At 35.9% G+C, this 21494-nt stretch overlaps 1 protein-coding gene across 1 annotated transcript in view; it reads left to right on the top strand.

Moving 5' to 3' along the window:
* Positions 1-1217: 1217 nt before the first annotated feature.
* Positions 1218-21494, top strand: part of LOC101897055 (dual specificity protein kinase splA) — a 41112-nt gene continuing 20835 nt past the window's right edge. Inside the window, exon 1 of the mRNA XM_020037169.2 lies at positions 1218-4244. Coding sequence (XP_019892728.2) covers positions 2946-4244 — 1299 coding nt within the window. The 5' untranslated portion in view covers positions 1218-2945. The remainder of the gene's footprint in view (positions 4245-21494) is intronic.

Raw genomic sequence — 21494 nt, 5'->3', positions numbered from 1 at the left:
ACGTTTAGGTCCGAGTTTTTGTAAAGCCCCCATGTAACGGTAACTTCCGATATTCGGAATTTTGATGATTTTTGCCACATTTTTCCACGGATTTGTATAAAAATTGGTATTTGTAGATCATAAAGGGCTCTAGCTCCGGCGGTAGATTTTTACATTACCGATACAAATGTTTTCTTTACCCGAAGGTAGAGGGTATTAAAAGTTCGGCGCGGTGTTAATACCCTCAGCCATGGCATTTAATGTTGTTTTTTTTTGTTTTATTTCAAACTTGCACATGACGCTCTACATATGTATGAATGTATCCCCCATTATTAATTTGACCTTTAAAAAAAAAATAAAAAATATATATATATTGACGCTGGCATTGATTTAAATTAAATTAAAACAGCAACAACAAAGAAATATGGCACTAAATTAAAAGTAATATATTTTTCCTTTTTTTACTTATATTTCCAGAAATTATAAACAAAATCAACGGCAACGGATATAAAATGCAGCAACAACAAAATTGAAGCCAGGCAAAAACAAAGAAAGAAAAGCAAATTTAATAAAGCCAAACAAACAACAACAACTAACTAGCAAAAAAAATACAAAAAGAAAAAGTGCAATTTTCTTCTTTACACTTTTTGTATTACAACAAGAAATATGAGAATAAATTATTACACAGGTGTGGAACGCGTATAAAGAGATGGAAAAAACAAAACAAGAAACTATATAAAAAATGCTAAAAGATAAGGAACTAAACACACAAAAACAAAACAAGAAGCTAAAAATCAAGTATTTTTCCAATGCATTATTTATTGTAAGAATAAATCCAAAATCGACAAGAAAATAAATAAGAATTAACAACAACAATTTATGTGCCATAATTGACAAAAAACTAAAATTAAACATTTAAGTATAACAAAATAAATAAAAATTACATATTATATATCTACATATTCCTAAAGAAAAAACAAAACATAAAAGCTTTAAAAAATTATTTATAAATAATATACCTACCAACATATATTTATTTTAATATTAAAGAAAATTAAATATAAAAACATAAAGGACAACCTTTAACTAACAACAAAAAACTTAACTACTTAACTGAGACAAAGGTGTCGAAATTATAACACCAGTTACGAGAACAAGTATCAAACCCCCTCTTTAAAATAACTAGAGAAAGAAAAGAGAACCCATCACAGCTTCTCTCACTTACAGCAAAACAGACAAAAAAAGAAAAACCAAAACCAACAAATTTGACAAAGTGTAAACATTGTATTCATAACAGTATTATTAACACATAACCCCCCAAACATCACTTTGCCAACGCCATCATCTGAACTCTCAGCATTAATGCCGCCGATGCCACCAACAATACCACCACCATCAACATTGAGCCATTTATTCTGTGTGTTTGTTGCTTCATACTCATCACCGCAAATCACTCTGACAACTGTAAACATCAACAAAAACAACAACTGCTACTCACCTAACAGCTGTTGAGCTGTTGTTTATCAACGACAAAAAGAGCGTCCCCCCAACCAAGAAGACTTGGACTTGGCAAAAAAAGCGAGAGTGTTTTTAACACCATCACCAACAATTGTTATTGCTGTTGACATCATCATCGCCATCATCCTCGTTCGTCATTCTTGCAGTGGAGATAATACAACAACAAGGGCTACTGACGACGACTACACCCAGTGAAACGACATTTCTTTACAACCTCGAATAGCAACACATTACATTGTTACAACGCCAGCCGAGAGAAAAGTCATAGACCCCCCACATGAACACAGAGAGTAAAGTGAGAAGAGAAAACAAAAAGAAAAAAACCATCCCCACACACACACACCATAGATTTGTGCGTGTGCATGTTTGAACCGTCTGGCTTGATTCGTTTAACACATAACAGCGTCGGTACTGTGTGTCGTGACTCCTTCGGCGGCAGCAACAACTACAACAACCACGACTACCCTTTAACACATGAAACAAACACACACAATCGAGTTGTGTACGGTTTTCGTGGTCTTTCCATTCGTTCGTTAGGTGTTCGTGTGCGTTAGGTCTTTTCCTGTTGTGTGACGTAGTCAGTCAATCCCCATTGTTTTGTCCCAAAGAGAGGAAGGGCCAAATCGTACTGTGTTCTTTTTTTTTTTTTTTTGATTTGGACTGTGGAGTGTGTTTTGTTAAGTTAGTTGTGATTTGAAATTCTTTAACATGTGGATTTGTGTGTGATTGTCTGTCCTTCCGGATCAGCATTGAAGACGGAACCTGAAAAAAAAAAAACATTTATATGCCTCCATCCCATACTGTGTATATGTCTATGTGTGTAATCTGTGTGAACATTTACCAAACGAGACATCAACACTCAGCTTGAAAGCAAAATAAGAAGAAAATCTGCCAACAAAAAAGCAGCATTTAAGAACTCACTAACCCACATACAAAAAAGAAACACAAAACAAGCTAAACAGAGAACAACAGAGAAACTGACTGCCACACTCAACCAAGCAGACTGGCAAACCAACAACAAACAGTAGCTACCACACTAGAGGAGGATATCATCAGGCACTTGCTTGCTTGTCAGTTTGGCTGTGTGTGAAATTGTGCAAAGAAGGAAGTTGAAATAAACAGAGGAGAGAAACAACAACACGACAATATCAAAACAAAGCTACACGCGGTTACAACATCATTGGTGTTTCCCAAACGTTTGTGGGCCAAAAGAGTAAAAAAAACTCGAACACACAAGTCAGACGGGCAGACAGACAGACTAAGGCAAAGCGACCTTGGTAAACACAAACAAGAGCCGCCGCCGTCACTACCATCGCATCACCACCACCAACCACCACCTGTAAGCCAACAGCTTGTGTGGGTCATCAAATAGCAACAACAAGAAGAAAAAGCTTGCGGATTTCGTTTTTTCTGTCTTTTTGTTTGTATTCGTATCTTTATCCCTCAAAATGTCCTGCATCTCTAGTAATTTCAGCTCATTCTTCCTGAATTCCCTCAATGATCCATCGGAATTTTCAAAATACCTAAGCAATGGCGAGTTGAGATTTTCCTCATTTGAGGATTTTCAAGTTTACAACAATAGTTCGCCACAACAATACCAGCAACAACAACAGCCCCAGCCACATTATCACATGAATGGCACAGATGTGGCTACCGATGATAATAATTCGAATTTGGAAAATACTCAGCCGCAACCTGGACAACATTATGCCGGAGGCAGCTATCAGCAACAACAGCAGCATCCGCAACAGGCCCATGCCAGTATGCATGCTCCCCATGGCGTGGGTAATTCATCTACACATCCCTTAATGCATCTACAACAACATCAACAAAGATGGACTCCCCATGCCCCAGCAAATGGGCCACATCATGGCGGGGCAGCTACTACCGGCTCGACTGGACATCAGCAACAGCAACAACACTTTGATGGTTCCTTTGAATTTATGAAGTATTTACGTCACTCCAACGAATACAATGAAACCAATGCCCATGACCCAAATCAGCGCTTGTCCTCCCATCATCATCATCAGCCACATAATGGCAATGCTTCCAGTGGTGCCGTTGGCGGTCCTGGACCAACAGCCATTGGCACCAAACCTGAACCATCCCTAAATGCCAACAATTCCAGTCTCATCGATTTGGATACGACACCCCATAAAGTTTCACGTTCCTCGCGCAAAACTCCCGCCAACAGCAGTAACTCGAACAGCAGCAATAGCAATTCGACAAGTAATCATCATCCACCCACACCCATGGCAGTCGATGTCTACGATCATGATTCCAAACATATGCTGTACGATATGCATCACATGAATTCGGCCCACAGTTCCAATTCCAATGAATCTTCCATGGAGTTATCCTCGCTGACGTATCCCAATTCCCATTTGAATGCTTCCAATTCGAATACTTCCTCCGAGGGTGGGGGCAACACTCAAGGTCACAGTGACTTTTCTATGCTGGGTGTTGGTGGTGCCGGCGCAGGCTCCTCCACAACATCATCATCATCGGGCAATCCCGATGCCGCAGCCGCCTCACCTGCGGCGCCCAAACCCTTGGCCACATTCACCATTGTTGAGAATTTCGAAGCGCATCCCTCGCACAAAGTGGAGGAGGGCATATTCCAGCACATGAACAAATTGCCAACCAAGAAGAAAGAGAATCTCAAACAGTTGGGTGTACGTTTTACCGGTCAAATGACACTCAACGATAAATCGATAATTGTGGAGAACTTTATTAAATTCTGTCAGGTAAGTGTGTGTGTGGTTATTTTTTCCATTATCATTATTATTATTAAATTCTTGTCCATGTACGTATTACCCATGACATTTTACGTTGTGGTACTGCAAACGGTTGTTCTGGTAGGATTGGAATTGCACACCAATATGCTATTTTTAGTCCTATCTCAGGGTGGCCCAAGAAAAAGTTCAGCAACTAGTCAATTTTCTCGAAAAGGCTTTGTACACCTAGTATTTTCTCGCTCAACTAGTCAAAACTAAGATTTAATTTCGTTAAATTTAAGTTTCGTTTAAGTTTAAATTTATATATTTCTGTTTTATGACCTTTTTGAAATCTCCATCAAAATGTTAGGTAATTCAAAGGCCATTTGATATTAGTTAAAATCATTTGTCCACTAGGTATCCGTGTCTAATATGAGAACAGAAGCCGCGAAATCTTGTACAGAAAAAATACACATACATAGGCCACATTAATTTTATCGCTAACTAAAGGCTACATATCGTGTTCGAGTCATATGTAAAGCGTAATTTTCACATTTATACTTTGCTCTCTTTATAGCATAGTTTTAGGCGCTAAACTATATTCTATACAAAACCAGATTCATTCCAACAGTTCGTGTTAGACCTTTTTAGTACTCAAAATGCATAATTTGTCTAGTTTGACACAAATACAAAACTTCATACATCGTACTAAGATTTCAAATTTTCGAGGTTTTGCTTTTTTGGAAAGAATAATAAAAGGTGAAACAAAAAAGTTTTCAAAATAGTAAAACCATTGCAAAATGGATCCAAATCTAATTTTTATGTCCAAAATTATTTCAACGTCTCCAAATGTAAACCCTTGAAATCAACAGTGACCTCAATATCAAATTTCAGAATTGTATGTAGTACACATTTCCAAAACCACTTCCTTCTCGCAACTCCACACACCAACAGTAACATCCATATCAAATTTCAGGATTTCAGCTCTATCCCTTCACCATTGGGTGAAATTGTGAAATTTTGTAGCATTTAGTTCTTTTCGTACAGTTAAAGTACGCATTTTCAAAACAATCTCCATATCTCAATCACTGATACCAACAAAGACCTCAATAACAAATATCGGAATTCCAGATCTTTCCATTCACCCAGTACCAAATTTAGTACTATTCATACAATTATAGTACACATTTCCAATATCCCACAGACCACCAACAGTGACATCTACATTAAATTTCATAATTTTAGCTCTATTAAGATCCAATACCAAATGTAGTACTATTTTGTACTTTTCGTACTATTGTAGTACACATTTGCAATACTTCACCGAATACCAAATTTAGTATTATTTCATCCATATTTAAATTCCTGATACCAACCGAGAACTCAATATCAAATTTCGGGATTTAAGATTTATTCCTTCACCCAATACTAAATATAGTACCATTTAGTACATTTCGTAGAAATATAAAACGCATTTCCAAGCGCATCTTCAAATCTTAGAGACCAACAGTTATCTGAAATTCGAATTTCAGAATTTTATCTCTATCCCAAAATAACCCAATATGAAATTTAGTACCATTTAGCACTATTCGTACAATTATAGTACACATTTCCGAAACCACCAAGTATGGTACTATCTAGTACTTTTCGTGCACTTGTAGTATCCATTTCTAAAACTACCCAGATACCAACTGAGACCTCAATATAAAATTTCGGGATTCCAGCTCTATTCCTTCACCGAATACCAAATTTAGTATATTTCATACAATTGTCGTACACATTTACAAACCATCTTCATATCTTAACTGCAGATACCAACAGATACCTAAATATCAAATTTGTGGATTCCAGCCCTATCGCTTCACCTACTACCAAATTTAGTTCCATTTAGTACTTTTCGTACAAATATAGGATGGATTTCCAAATGCACCTCCAAATCTCAACTTTATATACCAGCAGTTATCTAAATATCAAATTCGGGAATTTTATCTTTATCCCTTCACCCAATATCAAATTTAGTACCACTTAGTACTTTTCGTACAATAATAGTACACATTTCCGAAACCAGCTCCATAGGACCAGGCTACACACGATCAGCAACCCCAATACCATAATGCAGATTAAAAGCACTATTTGTTTACCCAACACCAAATTGTACCAAATATAGTAATATTTAGTACTTTTCGTGGTACTATCAGTACCCATTTTTAAAATCACTTTCAATGACAAACCTACCATCAACAGGAACCACAATACAAAATTAAAAATGTCAGCTTCATCCGTTTGCCCTAAACCAAAGTATTGCAAATTTAGTACAATTCGTACACTTAGTACAAATTTCCAAAACCACCTTAATATATCAAACTTGTTTTCCAACCATGATTCAAAACCAAATATCATGTTTTTGGCTCTATCCGTTCATATAATCTTAAATGGTACCATTTTAGAAGTTTATTACCTTTTTAGAACTTTAAAGTGGGAATTTTCCAAAAACTCTTACTGCACTCCATCAATGACTCTCATTCCAAAATGCATCCAAATTCTAGTTCATTCCGTTTGTCTAATACAAAGTGTGCTATTTTTCGTATATGTTAGTACTCTTCGTACCCTTTTAGTACGTATTTACAGAAAAGGCAGTCTTATCACATGCCTACGCACCTGATCCTCTCAATATTATATCTATGCCCGTCTTTCTCTTCTTATGTTGTAATTACGCTAGAGTCCAAACGACTTGCGATAGGAAGATTAGATTCAAAACAGAGATCAGAGATTTTGTTCTGCAGGCATGTCATGTTTGAGAACCAATGTCGTCTATATCGGTTCACGATATCGGGTAGCCCCCATATAACGGTTTATTCAATATTTTGTCAGAATTGTTTACCAATTGATATATGAAGTTCAGCTAGACGCTGAAATATTGCCTTTAAGATATTTGAGTTTATTTTGAGAAGAGAGGATTAAACTCTTTTATAGAGGGAGGAGGCCCTCTCCCCTAAATATTCAAAAATTGCTCAGGACAAATATTTACAAATTATATACCCTCCACCATTCGGAACGAATTTGGCAATTAAAAAAAAAATTAAATCTGTTAAAAAAAACTCTGTTAAAATCTTAAAAATACCGGATGTAGCCGTATGTATACGACGACGTGGACCTGCGAAGGCAACTTTTGTCATAAGCCATTACAATGCGAAACTTGAAAAAAAAAAAAAAACATTCGGTAACTAATGTCGCTAAAATCATCAAAATACCGAATATCAAGAGGTACCGTTATATGAGGGCTATACGAAGACGTGGACATGCACAGACAATTTTCTGTCTTAGGCTGAAGTATCCATGACCAACTATAAATACCAAATTTGAAATAATTTCGGTTAATAATGTCGCTAAGATCATCAAAATACTGAATATCGGGAGGTACCATTATATGGGGGCTATACCAAAACGTGGACCTGCACAGACAATTTTCTATCTTAGGCTGAAGTATCCATGACGAACTTCAAATACCAAATTTGAAACAATTCCGGTGAATAATGTCGCTAAAATCATCAAAATACCGAATATCAAGAGGTACCGTTATATGAGGGCTATACGAAGACGTAGACCTGCACAGACAATTTTCTGTCTTAGGCTGTACTATCCATTACGAACTTCAAATACAAAATTTGAAACAATTCCGGTGAATATTGTCGCTAAAATCATAAAAATACTGAATATCGGGAGATACCGTTATATGGGGCTATACCAAAACGTGGACCTACATGTCCCATTTTTAATAGCAAAAGTCCTGCAGACATAATATACATTTGAGTAAAATTTTATAAACCTACTTTATTTTTTTCGGAAACTAGATTTCCACAGACGGACGGACATCGCTAAATCGACATAGAATTTTATGCTGATCAAGAGGATGTCCATTAAGATAGATTCGAATCTATCTAGCAAATACTCAAACCACTCAGCAATTAACAGAGTACTGTTAAAATTAACAGAGTGCTGTTAAAGTTAACAGAGTTAAAAAAAATGTTTTTAGCCAAAAATATAATTTTAATTGAAAACAAATATATTTAAGTAAAAATTATAAAACTTTATTAACTTTGTTATTATTTTCACCAAAAAAATGCAACATTAAGTTATACGATAAAGGCCGAGAGAGTTATTTCTGTTGGCTAGGTTATATGCTCATTGATCCTATAAGGATAATTCTGCCGGGACAACATGGATACCGCTGAAAAGCTTATCGAGAGTACTCTCCATAGAAATAATAAAAAGATTCAAAAATATTCCCCGATGCCGCCGAATCCACCCATTTTTGAAATTATCCTGGGGTAAGGATAATTATTCCGGCCATTACTCGTACAAGGATAAATTCTGCCGGGACAACATGGGTATCGTTGGAAAGCTTATCGAGAGTACTCTCCATAGAAATAATAAAAAGTTTCAAAAATATTGCCCGATGCCGCCGAATCCACCCATTTCTGAAATTATCCTGGGGTAAGGATAATTATTACGGCCATTACTCTTACAAGGATAAATTCTGCCGGGACAACATGGGTATCGTTGGAAAGCTTATCGAGAGTACTCTCCATAGAAATAATAAAAAGATTCAAAAATATTACCCGATGCCGCCAAATCCACCCATTTCTGAATCTTTTTATTATTTCTATGGAGAGCACTGTCGATAAGCTTTCCAACGATACCCATGTTGTCCCGGCAGAATTTATCCTTGTAGGAGTAATGGCCGGAATAATTATCCTTACCCCAGGATAATTTCAGAAATGGGTGGATTCGTCGGCATCGGGCAATATTTTTGAATCTTTTTATTATTTCTATGGAGAGCACTGTCGATAAGCTTTCCGGGCCGTAATGGCCGGAATAATTATCCTTACCCCAGGATAATTTCAGAAATGGGTGCATTCGGAGGCATCGGGCAACATTTTTGAATCTTTTTATTATTTCTATGGAGAGTACTCTCGATAAGCTTTCCAACGATAACCATGTTGTCCCGGCAGAATTTATCCTTGTAGGAGTAATGGCCGTAATAATTATCCTTACCCCAGGATAATTTCGGAAATGGGTGGATTCGGAGGCATCGGGCAACATTTTTGAATCTTTTTATTATTTCTATGGAGAGTACTCTCGATAAGCTTTCCAACGATACCCATGTTGTCCCGGCAGAATTTATCCTTGTAGGAGTAATGGCCGGAATAATTATCCTTACCCCAGGATAATTTCAGAAATGGGTGGATTCGGCGGCATCGGGGAATATTTTTGAATCTTTTTATTATTTCTATGGAGAGTACTCTCGATAAGCTTTTCAGCGGTATCCATGTTGTCCCGGCAGAATTATCCTTATAGGATCAATGAGCATATAACCTAGCCAACAGAAATAACTCTCTCGGTTTTATAATTTTTACTTAAATATATTTGTTTTCAATTAAAATTATATTTTTGGCTAAAAAAACATTTTTTTTAACTCTGTTAACTTTAACAGCACTCTGTTAATTTTAACAGTACTCTGTTAATTACTGAGTGGTTTGAGTATTTGCTAGATAGATTCGAATCTATCTTAATGGACATATCAAGAGGGAGGGTATAAAAAACGACAACACACTACGGATCAGAGGGCTGCAATGAGTATGATTGAGTAGGCTTGATCACACACAGTGGAAATACAATCAAACTCAATCAGTTGGTCAGATGCAACATGTTCATTCGAGTTACTCAAGCCAAACGAAAAGATTGTGATCAAACATGTATTGATCGAAGTTTTGTGATCGCAATCAAACAGCTCACATGAGTTATTTGTTTACGAACTTATGTTGAATTGTTCATAACGGGTCGATCATCTATGATGAGTCTGATCGGTTTTATTTATCCTAGTTAAGTGAGTGATTTGATTTGATTAAAACACAAATGTTCGAATTTGAGCGAAATCATGATTGTAATTTTACTAAGGATTTCATAACTAAAAGATGTCCCCATTAAAGAAATTGGTACAAATTATATTTAATAAGCATACAATTTTTCATTATACCCTACACCACAAGGTGGTCAGGGTATTATGTCTTTGTGCATTTGTTTGTAACAGGCAAAAGGAAACGAGATAGACCCATAGTTCCTTTTGATGATCTGCATAGAATCACTTTCTGAGTTGATTTATGCATGTCAGTCCGTCTGTCCGTCCGTCCGTCCGTCTGTCCATGTATTCTTGTGAACAAAATGCAGGTCGCATTTATTATCCGATTGAGATGAAATTTTGCAAACAACATTTGTTTGGCCTAAGGACGAACCCTATTGAAATTGGAGATAATCGGTAAAAATTTAGATATAGCTCCCATATATATCTTCGTCCGATTTGCCTTTTATTGTGCCCCAAACGTGTAATATCAGCCCGAATAGTATGGAATTTTTCACATACAACCAAATTAGGCCTGAAAATAAGTATGCCAAATTTTATCGAAATCGGTTCAGATATAGCTATAGCTCCCATATATATATTGTTCATCCGAGTTGTTGTTTTTGTCCTCCGCAGCCGTAATATGCACTTTGTAACAACAATATTTGGGGAAATATATCAAATGCAGCTCAGAAATACCTTTGCTAAATGTTATCGAGATCGGTTCAGATTTGGATATAGCTCCCATATATAACTTCGTCCGATTTACCATTTATTGTGCGCCAAACGTCTAATATTTGTCCAAATGGGATGGAATTTGGCACATACGACCGAATTTAGTCTAGAAGGTAGTATGCCAAATTTATTGTTGTATTTGTTACCCATAGCCGTAATATGCACTCCGTAACAACGATATTCAGGGAAATATATCAAATATAGCTCAGAAATATCTTTGCCAAATTTTATCAAGATCGGTTCAGATTTGGATATAGTTCCCGTATATATTTTTATTCGATTTCAAATTAATTTCGCACCAAATGGGCAATACAAGTCCGAATTTGAAAGATACAAATGCTTCGGCATATTTAGTCCTTTGAATTTTAAATTATAATTATAATCATAGCGTGTATGAGTGAATTCTCCCATAAAAACTTTTAATTATTAAGTGGAGCTCAACTAAATTAGCAAAGTGGTGTAGGGTATCATAAAATCGGCCCCGCCCGACTTTAGGACTTTCTTTACTGGTTTTATTTGGGTTTTTGGGTATGCTAGGCTTCAGTAACTTATCTGAAAAAAAAAAAAAAAAAAAACAAAATTAAATTTTTTAATAAAGAAACACATCATTGGTATTTATTTTACAGTATTGGTCAAGATTTTTCACAAACTTCAACCTTTTCGTTTACCTACACCTGTGTAGTTTCTACTTGCAACAATTTCGGTCGCACTATGACAATATTCTTCCATTTCAAATATTAAAAAAGTCAAAATAAACTGTCCCAACTTGATTAAATGGTTGAATAAACAATGACGCTGAGCGAACTCGATTCAAAGAAGACAATCACGGTTGTGCTTGCTCATTTACATTCATGTGTTCGATCAACTCATGTTGCTGAACACATCAAAAAGTCTCGAACGCTCATGTTTGATTGTGAGTGAAGTGATTCAAACTGAGCGTTCGATCCGATCCGAAGCGAAAACGGTCATTTCATTCAGATCAAACTAAACGACTGCATCAACGAAAATCATGTCAGAAACCGAGTACGCTTGAATTTTTGCATACTCGTTGCAGCCCTCTGCTACGGATGTTCTTATGCAATTTTTTTTACGAACTTCTATGGCATTCCCTCTGGAATCACAACCATGACGCTGGTAGTTTTCTGAATAAACAATGCCTCCTAATTGCAAGGATATTCTCAAAGTATTTATAGCCCTTGTGAGAGATGGTGGTGTGACCTTTTCCTATCCTTGGAATTAAATGATAAATGTCATAAAAAGAAAACCACGCTATCTTTAAAATTGTGCAGAGGTTATGATAAACAACTATTGATTTTCTGCTTTGGAGACTTTTTCATTTCTTCTTTGTTATGGTTTTTTGTTTCGAAGCCTAAAATCGTTTGGTATATAAATCCATTCGCAAGGATATTCATTTCTTATTTATGGTTTCCCAATTTGTTTGGGAACAAAAACAAAAAATAAATTCTTAATTAAATCACCAAACGTTGAAGACAACACACTCATTTACACACAAACAAAAAGGCAGACGGACTGTTTTATATGTCTTCTCCCCGTTGCTTCTTCCTGGCCGTAATGTGTGTGTGTGAAAAAACTGATCCAAAATATAGTAGAGACACATTCATTAAATGTGATATTTGTACCCCAAAGGATATAACGAACTGCCTTGCCAGTCGTTTTCTGTACTGTACTTGGGTTCTAATACGCACACATGCTTAGCCCTCCAATACACACAACATGACAAGTTTAGTAGCTCGCATGGTATTCTGTCATAGACAAAGAGGCAGTGCTACAAAATTTCTATAAAATGGGATGAGCCACGAAGCCTAAAATTTGTCCATTTTGCAATGATGATGAGATGGGAGATTGAAAACTTCAAAGATACATATGGACGTATGGATGTATGGATGTGACTGGTAGCTCCCCTGTGCTTAATATTATTATTATTGTTGTTGTTGTTATTGTTATCAAACATCAGAGGAACAAAGAATGAAAATAAATTTGATATTTCTGTGGTATAAAATAAATATCATTTACATAAACGTACATATGTACGTTTCTATTCTATGTGAACACACCACCCACAGTCACATATCAATGTGGGATTTATGCATTTGTAGATTTTGCATATATTATCCTCCCCCACCTCCCCTTGTACATCATTTTAAAATTTGTGTATGGCCAAGCGACCAACCAAGCAACCAACCACCATGCATTTCCCCCCACCTATGTATGTATGTATATTTGAATTTTGTTATACCCATGCACATGTATGCGTCTCCTACACATATTTATAATCTAATGCCATGTACACATGTATTTTGGCTACATATAATTTTATACATATGTAAATAATTTTAAAATTTATAATCAAAGTATACACACACTGTGCCCACTTGTCGCCGTCGATTATGGTACATGGGCCCGACAAATGCATAACGCCACTCAAAATAGAGCCATAGAAAATGTTGTCCGCTCTTCCGAATTCTTGTCCATAAAGTCACAGAGGTATATTTCTGATGTGAGACATTCCCATGGAAAATTGTAAAACAATCAAATTTGACAAAAACGATACCAGTTGTCGTCAGTGAATTTATCTTGACATCTGGAATTGAGAAAAAAAATGAAAATATACCCCTATTCCGGCATTGTAGATAAAACTACACTCTTAGCCCCTTCCAACGATACACATATTTTATAGCTACTGAAATGGATATATATATTTATACTCTCAACCTTGGAAAGGTTTGTAGCATGTCTAAATATTCGTCGTAGACCCCATAATGTATGTATATTCATAATCAGTATAAAATTCTAAGTCAAATTAATGATGCCCGTCTGTCTGTGTGTCCGTCTGTCTGTTGAAATCACAATACAGGCCACATTATTTGACGTAGAGCGTCAACATTTAGCAGAATAATTTGTATTGTGTCTAGGATGATTGGTATTGAAAATGACATATATCGGTCCACGTTTTGGTATGGTCCCCATATAGCGGTATCTCCCGATATTCGGTGTTTTGATGATTTTTGCCGCATTTTTTCATGGATTTGTCTAAAAATTGGTATTTGTTGGTCATAGTGGGTTCTAGCTCCGGTGGCGAAACTTTGCATGTATAGGTCCACGTTTTGGTATAGCCCCCATATAACGGTACCTCCCGATTTTCGGTATTTTGATAATTTTTGCCACATTTTTTCACGGATTTGTCTGAGAATTGGTATTAGTTGGTCATAATAGGTTCTAGCTCAGTTGGCGAAACATTGTATGTATAGGTCCACGTTTTTGTATAGCCCTATATAACGATACCTCCCAATATTCGGTATTTTGATGATTTTAGATACAATATTCAACGAAATTGTTTGAAATTTCGTATTTAAATTCCTAATAGGTACTACAGCCTCTGACAGAAAACTGTCTATGCAGGTCCAGCTTTTCGTATAGCCCCGATATAACGGTACCTCCCTATATTCGGTATTTTACTTACTGCTTTTTTACTGTTAATACTCAAAATGCAATATTTGTACAGTTGGACAATTTTTTTTAATCAAAACTTCAAACATCACAGTTAATTTTCAAACATTCAAAGTTTGGCATATTATTCAAGTTTTTTCCTTTTTCGGAACGAATAATAGGAAAATGTTTACCTTTTACACCAAAATGTATTCTAAATCTTTCATTTTGAAATTTACCGAGGAGGATATTAGAAAAAGCATTGCACAATGGACCCCCAACCAATTTTTCTGTCCAAAACTATATCAACGTCTCCATACCAGTTAAAATACGCATTTTCCAAACAATCTCTATTTCTCAACCGCAGATACCAACAGTGATCTTAATATCAAATTTCAGGATTTCAGCTTTTAATTTCCCCCATTACCAATTTTTGTACCACTTACGCATAGTACAATTATAGTACGCATATCCACAACCAGCTCCCTCTCAACCACAGACACCATATCTAGTTTCAGGATTTCAGCTCCATTCCTTCATCTAATACCAAATTAGTACTTTTCGTGCAAATTTAGTAAACATTTCTAAACCACCTCCAAATCCCAAATTCAGGTACCAACAGAGAGCTCTATATCAAATTTCCGGATTTCAGCTCTATTTCTTTACCCAATAACAATTTAGTACCATTTAGTTCTTTTCGTATTGTAGTACGTATTTCTACAACCACATCCATATCTCAACTCCAGGTACCAACAGAGCCATCAATATCAAATTTGAGGATTCCAGTTCTATTTCTTCACCCAGTACAAAATTTAGTACCATTTGTTACTTTTCGTTCAAATAAAGGACGCATATCTAAAACCAGATCCTTCACGCAGACACTAACAGTGACATCTATATAAAATTTCGGCATTTAAACTCTATTCCTTCACCCAATAACAATTTAGTACCATTTAGTACTTTTCGTGCAAATATAGGACGCATATTCAAAATTACCTCCACATCTCAATCGTAAGCACCTACAGTTATCACAATATAAAATCTCGAGGTTTCAGCTCTATGCCTTCACCCAATACCAAATTTGGTACTATTTAGTACTTTCCGTACAATTATTGTATATATTTCCAAAACCACCTCCATATTTCAATCCCATCCGACAAATATTGAAAAATGAGCTCGGGGTAAAGCCATTGAAATTTCAAAAAGTGGAAGAACTTGCACCGCAACAGAAAGAAAATAGACTCAAAAGAGCTAAAGAGTTGCTTCGCTTGGCCGAAAGTGGTGAACTGCCGAATTCGGTTTTCTCCGAACAGAAAACATTCGTTGTCCAGAAGTTTGTAAACAAACAAAATGATTGTGTTTACTTGCCAAAGAGGTCAGCTGAAAATGTGCACCTTCGTTTGGCCACTAGAACTCAAGCGCCGGCCATGGTGATACCGCAGAGCAACAAAAAAAAATTAAAAACTATGGGGTTTACTTTATATATACATATATATAAAGGGCTGGGGCTTGTTTTGGGCTAGGAATACATACGCTACCATGAATTAATTAATTTTTACCAAAAAAAAAAAAATACATATTTAATAAGTGCTCCTAAAACTTGGTATGAATTTCAACTATATATACAGGATTGACTCATATCCCATGGGGGCCTTTTGACATACGTTCACAAAATGCCTGAAATTGTGCGAGTCGTATTATGGTTGCTCATGGGTGTGTGGGTGTGTGTATGTATGGGTTGGAACGTGTGCCTTTGTATGTGTCCAAAAGTAATGACCAAACTTGGAATATATCTAAATACATATATACACATCTATATTCGTACCATATATGTAGGTATGTACCCATGGTTGTATGCATGCGTTTTCGCTATATTATGTGGTTGATTCCTGTGATAATTTGTGAAAATAGACTTGAGGGAAGAGGAGAAGGTAGTGTGTGGGGGGGTTTATACATGGGGCCGGCCATACACATTACCATGGACAGAGAACGCGAGCGACGTTATTATCAAAGGTAGAAATGTAAATTATTTAATGGGGTTAACATAAGTGCTTGGTGATGCGGGGGACAAACATGGTGAGTCGGGCCTGGCGATATTTACTAAATTTGGGGGGAATTTGCTGCCACCCAGCCAGCAATTAGTAAAACCCCTTTTCATTATTCTGACATAGACACACATAGCCACACATATTTGTCTGCAGTTCTACACCGCCAAAAACCAAAATGATTTGAAATATGTTCCAAAGTCCTGACTGCATAAAATGTGTGGGAGGTGGGGGTTAGGGTTTTGGTTGTGTTGGCATCTTTTGCATAATAATCAACACCGTCAAAGGATGTTTCACCGTGTATTTGTCATGTATAAGTGAATACATATTATGTGTGCATGTGTGTATGAGTGTGTGTGTGTACGCGTACATTATGGATTCTATGTATATGTATAAATTTAGATAATTAAGGTTTCTTGTTAGGAATTAATTTTCCAAATTGAATTTTGAAATGGCGGCAGCTGTACAAAAATTATGGAAATTTTGTGAGGAGGGGAGGGGAAAGGGAGGGATGCAGGAAACATGTCGTGTATCATTTATGATATTTGTAAATGTGAAAAGGCATGGCAGGCATTTCTCTGGCATATTTGCACACAAACACATGTGTTGTGCAATTTTTCACAAAACCCACAATCTCTCCACCAATACATGTGAAATTTCAGCTAGCTACCCATACATATGTAAATACCTACCCAGTATGTATAAATGTGAACATTCAAATGTAAATGGCAAAAGTAAATAAGCACAAGGATAATGATGCAAAAGTTAAAATTTCAAGTTATAAATTTCCATGGCATACCTCTAAGTTTCGTCTACCTCTTGCTTCTGTTGCCACCACCTTCCAACGCCTAGTTGGAAATATGGTGGTTAGTAACACACAAGCAGCCAGTCGTAAGTCTTTCGTTCCTTAACTCATTCGTTTCATTTCGTTTTATAACTAGTAGTAGTTTTCGCATTTCTTCTAAGACTAGAATATTCTTCTTCTTCTTCTACAATTTCCCAACCACCACCCAAACCGGAAAAGGTAATAAAAAGTTTCAATATTTTTTTTTTTTCGTCGTACTCGCAGCTAAAACTATAAATATACAAATGTTTTTTTTGTTGTTGTTTTCCTTTTTGTAAAATAAAAACGAAGAACATATAATACATAGCGACATATATATGTTTTAAATACAGGGTGTTACGTTTGTGGCCTTCAGTCTTTTTAATACGAAAACGTACCATTTATATATATGAAATCATGATATTGGTAGCGATCGGAAAATATGAAAAGCTGTCGATTTCGGTTTGAAAAATCATTACTCTGTAATATGAAGCTATGCCAATGGGGAAATGTTCCAGACCTAAACAATCATTTGATTGAATCTTCTACAATAACCAAACAAACAAAAAACAAGTAAAAAAGATGAAAGGCAGGACCGAACGTTGAATACCCTCCACCATTTGGAAAGAATTTGGCAATTTTCAAAAAAATAAAATCCGTTAAAAATTATGAGAATATCTTTAAAATACCGAATGTAGCCGTGATATTAGGGTCTATGCGACGACGTGGACCTGCACAGACAGTTTTCTGTCTTAGGCTGTAGTATCCATTACGAACTTCAAATACCAAATTTGAACCAATTCGAGTGAATTATGTCGCTAAAATCTTTAAAATACCGGGAGGTACTATAACATGGGGTCTATATATCCATTACGAACTTCAAATACCAAATTCCAGTGAATGATGTCGCTAAAATCATCAAAATACCGAATATCGGAAGGTACCGTTATATACGCACTTCAATACCAAATTTGAAACTATTCCCGTGAATAATGTTGCTAAAATCATCTAAATACCGAAAATAGGGAGGTACCATAATATGGGGACTATACGAAGGCGTGGACCTACATGGCCCATTTTCAGTACCAAAGGTCCTGCAGACATGATATGCATTCGAGTAAAATTTTATCAACCTACTTCAATTCGATCGGAAGCTAGAGTGATTTCCACAGACGGACGGACATAGAATTTTATGCTGATGTGGGGTGAAGAGTATAACAAGTGAAAAAGTATTAGTCGGTTATGACGACAGATGTGTACCCTCAGCCAATGTTCGACTTTTGTTGTGATTATTCAAATTGTTGACCCTCTATGGAGTAGGTCCATTGGGCCAATGTATTGCGACCTACCAGGTTAGCACCATATTGGTGACTTCCTTCACTTAATAAGAGATACCAGATAGTATTCCATTTTTATACTTCTTCTAATACCCATATGGACAAAATGACAAGAAAATCGAACATTTATATCCAATTTTATGCAGAATCATAAATTCCATATTCACCTCAGGTTTCTGGTTGAGAGAAATATTTGGATATAGCTAGTTGTAAAGAATCGCTGACTTATTTCGCAAGTTATGACAGATGAAAGTATTGAAAATTGTGACCCTTTGTGGGCGAGGTACCAGAAGGGTTTCGCAGATATATATCATCTTCACAACAAATCTTGTGTTAGCAAAAATATTTGAATGCTTATTTCGCTTTTATTGAGCGATTTGTTTTTTTCAAAATCTTGAACCTTATGTGTGTAAGGTACCAGAAGAACTGGTCCGATATGTACCATAGCTATAACAGATTTTGTGTTGATGGTAATATTGAGATGTGCCAAGTCTGATTGGAATCGAATGTCAATTTCCCGTTTTATGAGGTTCATGGATATTCAAAATGGACCGAAGTGGACCGATATTGTGTTAGTTGAAATATTGGAATGTGTGAAATATAAAGAAAATCGGATGCTTATTTCGGATATATTTATAACAGATCTTGTATTTATGGAAATATTGAGATGTGCCAAGTCTGATTGCAATCGGATGTTAATTTCGCATTTCATGAGCTTCATAGTTATTCAAAATTTTGACCCTTTGTGGATGATTTACCAGAAAGAGTAGACCGATATATTCTATCTTTACAACAGACCTTGGGTTAATAAAAATATCGTGATGTGTGTAATTTGAAGACAATCGGACACTTACATCACATTTACCATCGTTCTCCACTCATAAACAAACGTTGTTTTTATAAAAACAACAATAATGGGATTTCGCCTGACGATTTTGCAACAACAAAATACTATGGTATCCCAAACAAGCAAGCCAAACTCTGTTCAATTATTCTAAATTTTGACCCTTTGTGGGGAGGTACTTGATGGAGTGGACCGATATTGTCCATTTTCGCACATGGCATAGCACTGATGCAATTTTAGGATTTGCAAAGTTGGAGCAAACTCGGTTTATCGTTTCTCTTTCTGTGCAAAAAATATTTATTTTGAAAGTTTCGGCCTTTTGTTTGCGAGGTATCAGAAGGAGTAGACCGATGTATTCCATCTTGGCACCAGACCTTGAGTTGATAAAATTATTGAGATGCGTGAAATTTGAAGACAATCGGACTTTTAAATCACATATTATATGAGTTGTAATTATTCAAAATATTGACCCTTTGTATGGAGATATTTGATGGAGTGGATCGATATTGTCCATTTTCACACCTGACCTAGAACTGACGAAAATATTATGATTTGCAAAATTGGAGCAAAATCGGACTATCGTTTCACTTTCTATGTAGAAAATATTTTTTTTAAAAAGTTCAACCTTTTGTAGGGGAGGTGGCCGAAGGAGTGAACCGATATTGCCCATCTCCGAACTCGATCTGACTTTGACAAAAATATTACGATTTACCAAGTTTGGACCGAATCGGATACTCCCTTCGAGAGTTATCATGCGCACCACCCAGCCATACAGACAGACAGACCGGCGGACATCGCTAGATCGACTCCAAATGTTCTGAAACGGGTTTGGTCCAAAGAGACCTAGAGTCTAAAATCGTTATTTCGACTAGGCACGTTTTGAACGTATCAAGTGAAATATACCCTCTAGCCATAGGGCTGAGGGTATGAAAAATGAGGTGGATTTTTTAGCCATATTTGAATATTTCTATTGTTTATAAATTATAGACTCAACGTAGAGTAGAATTACCCTTGGCTATTCTAAGCTAAAGCAAACTCATTTCAGTATCTCCCTCCTTTAAAAATACTGTTTCCTAAATACACCACTATTACTGGTATAAAATTCAACCTCTTCTTTTTCTAAATTTCATTTCTTCTTCGTCTTCATCTTCCCATTATCATTACTTTTTTCCTCTCCTTCTCGCTCATAAATTTAGTTATGGTATAAATTTGGCTTTTAAAGTGTAAACAAAAACCCTTAAAGAATATCACATTACAATCGCATGGTTTACATGTGTGAGTTTTAGTTTTTTTCCCTTTCAAATTCAAAACAAAAACAACTACACACATGTATATGGATGTGTGCGTGTCCTTCTTCCATTTTTTTCTGGTTCTGTTACTGCAGCTACTTCGGTTGTCGGCTGTGGCAAACAACACAACGTCAGTAACCTAAAATAAAGTAACAAAAAAATACCCTGCAAGCATTTGGATGTGAGTTTTTAACTCCATCACCTAATATTATACTACTTTGTCGCTTCCTGCTTGTGAAACGTCGATAGTTGGTCGATTTGCAATAACAATTCTATTGCCCCACTACAATCAACTAATTTTCATCTCCAATAGTAACTTTTTTGGCACTTCCCGAAGATTAAAGAGCGATTGTTTTGTTTTACTCCCAAAACGGAGAACAAAATTAAACGGGTTCAGTTTGTCGGAGATCGGCATTGGTGCACGAATGAAAAAAAATCTATTAAATGAAAAAATATATTTAAATTATTTAGTGAAATATAGTTGTGCCCTTTTTCAGTATTTTTTAGTGTATGTGTTCAAATAATTTTTTAAAAAAGAAGTGATATACAAAAATAAAAAAATTAATATTATTTAGTGAAAAAATAAAATTAAATTTTGTGTTAATAACTGTGTTTTACTTATGCTTTTTGTTAAACAAATAATAATTTTATTTTAAAGACTTCCAGCTCTTTTTTACTTTCTGAAGGCATTGCATATCGTATACAAATCAATAAAGTCACCAACAGTCGATGAAAACCCACGCCCTCAATCTCGAATCTTTAACCAAAAAGGTAAACCGTTCGGGAAGAAATGAACCACGCTCTCGTTACTTCCTTAAATTACCTTTATTGTAACGACTGAACGTTACTTAGTCTTTAATT

Source organism: Musca domestica, unplaced genomic scaffold (assembly GCF_030504385.1).
Source record: "Musca domestica strain aabys unplaced genomic scaffold, Musca_domestica.polishedcontigs.V.1.1 129, whole genome shotgun sequence".
Lineage (NCBI taxonomy): Eukaryota > Metazoa > Arthropoda > Insecta > Diptera > Muscidae > Musca > Musca domestica.
The sequence above is the reverse complement of the archived record's forward strand: the minus strand, read 5'-3'. Positions and strand labels throughout refer to the sequence as shown.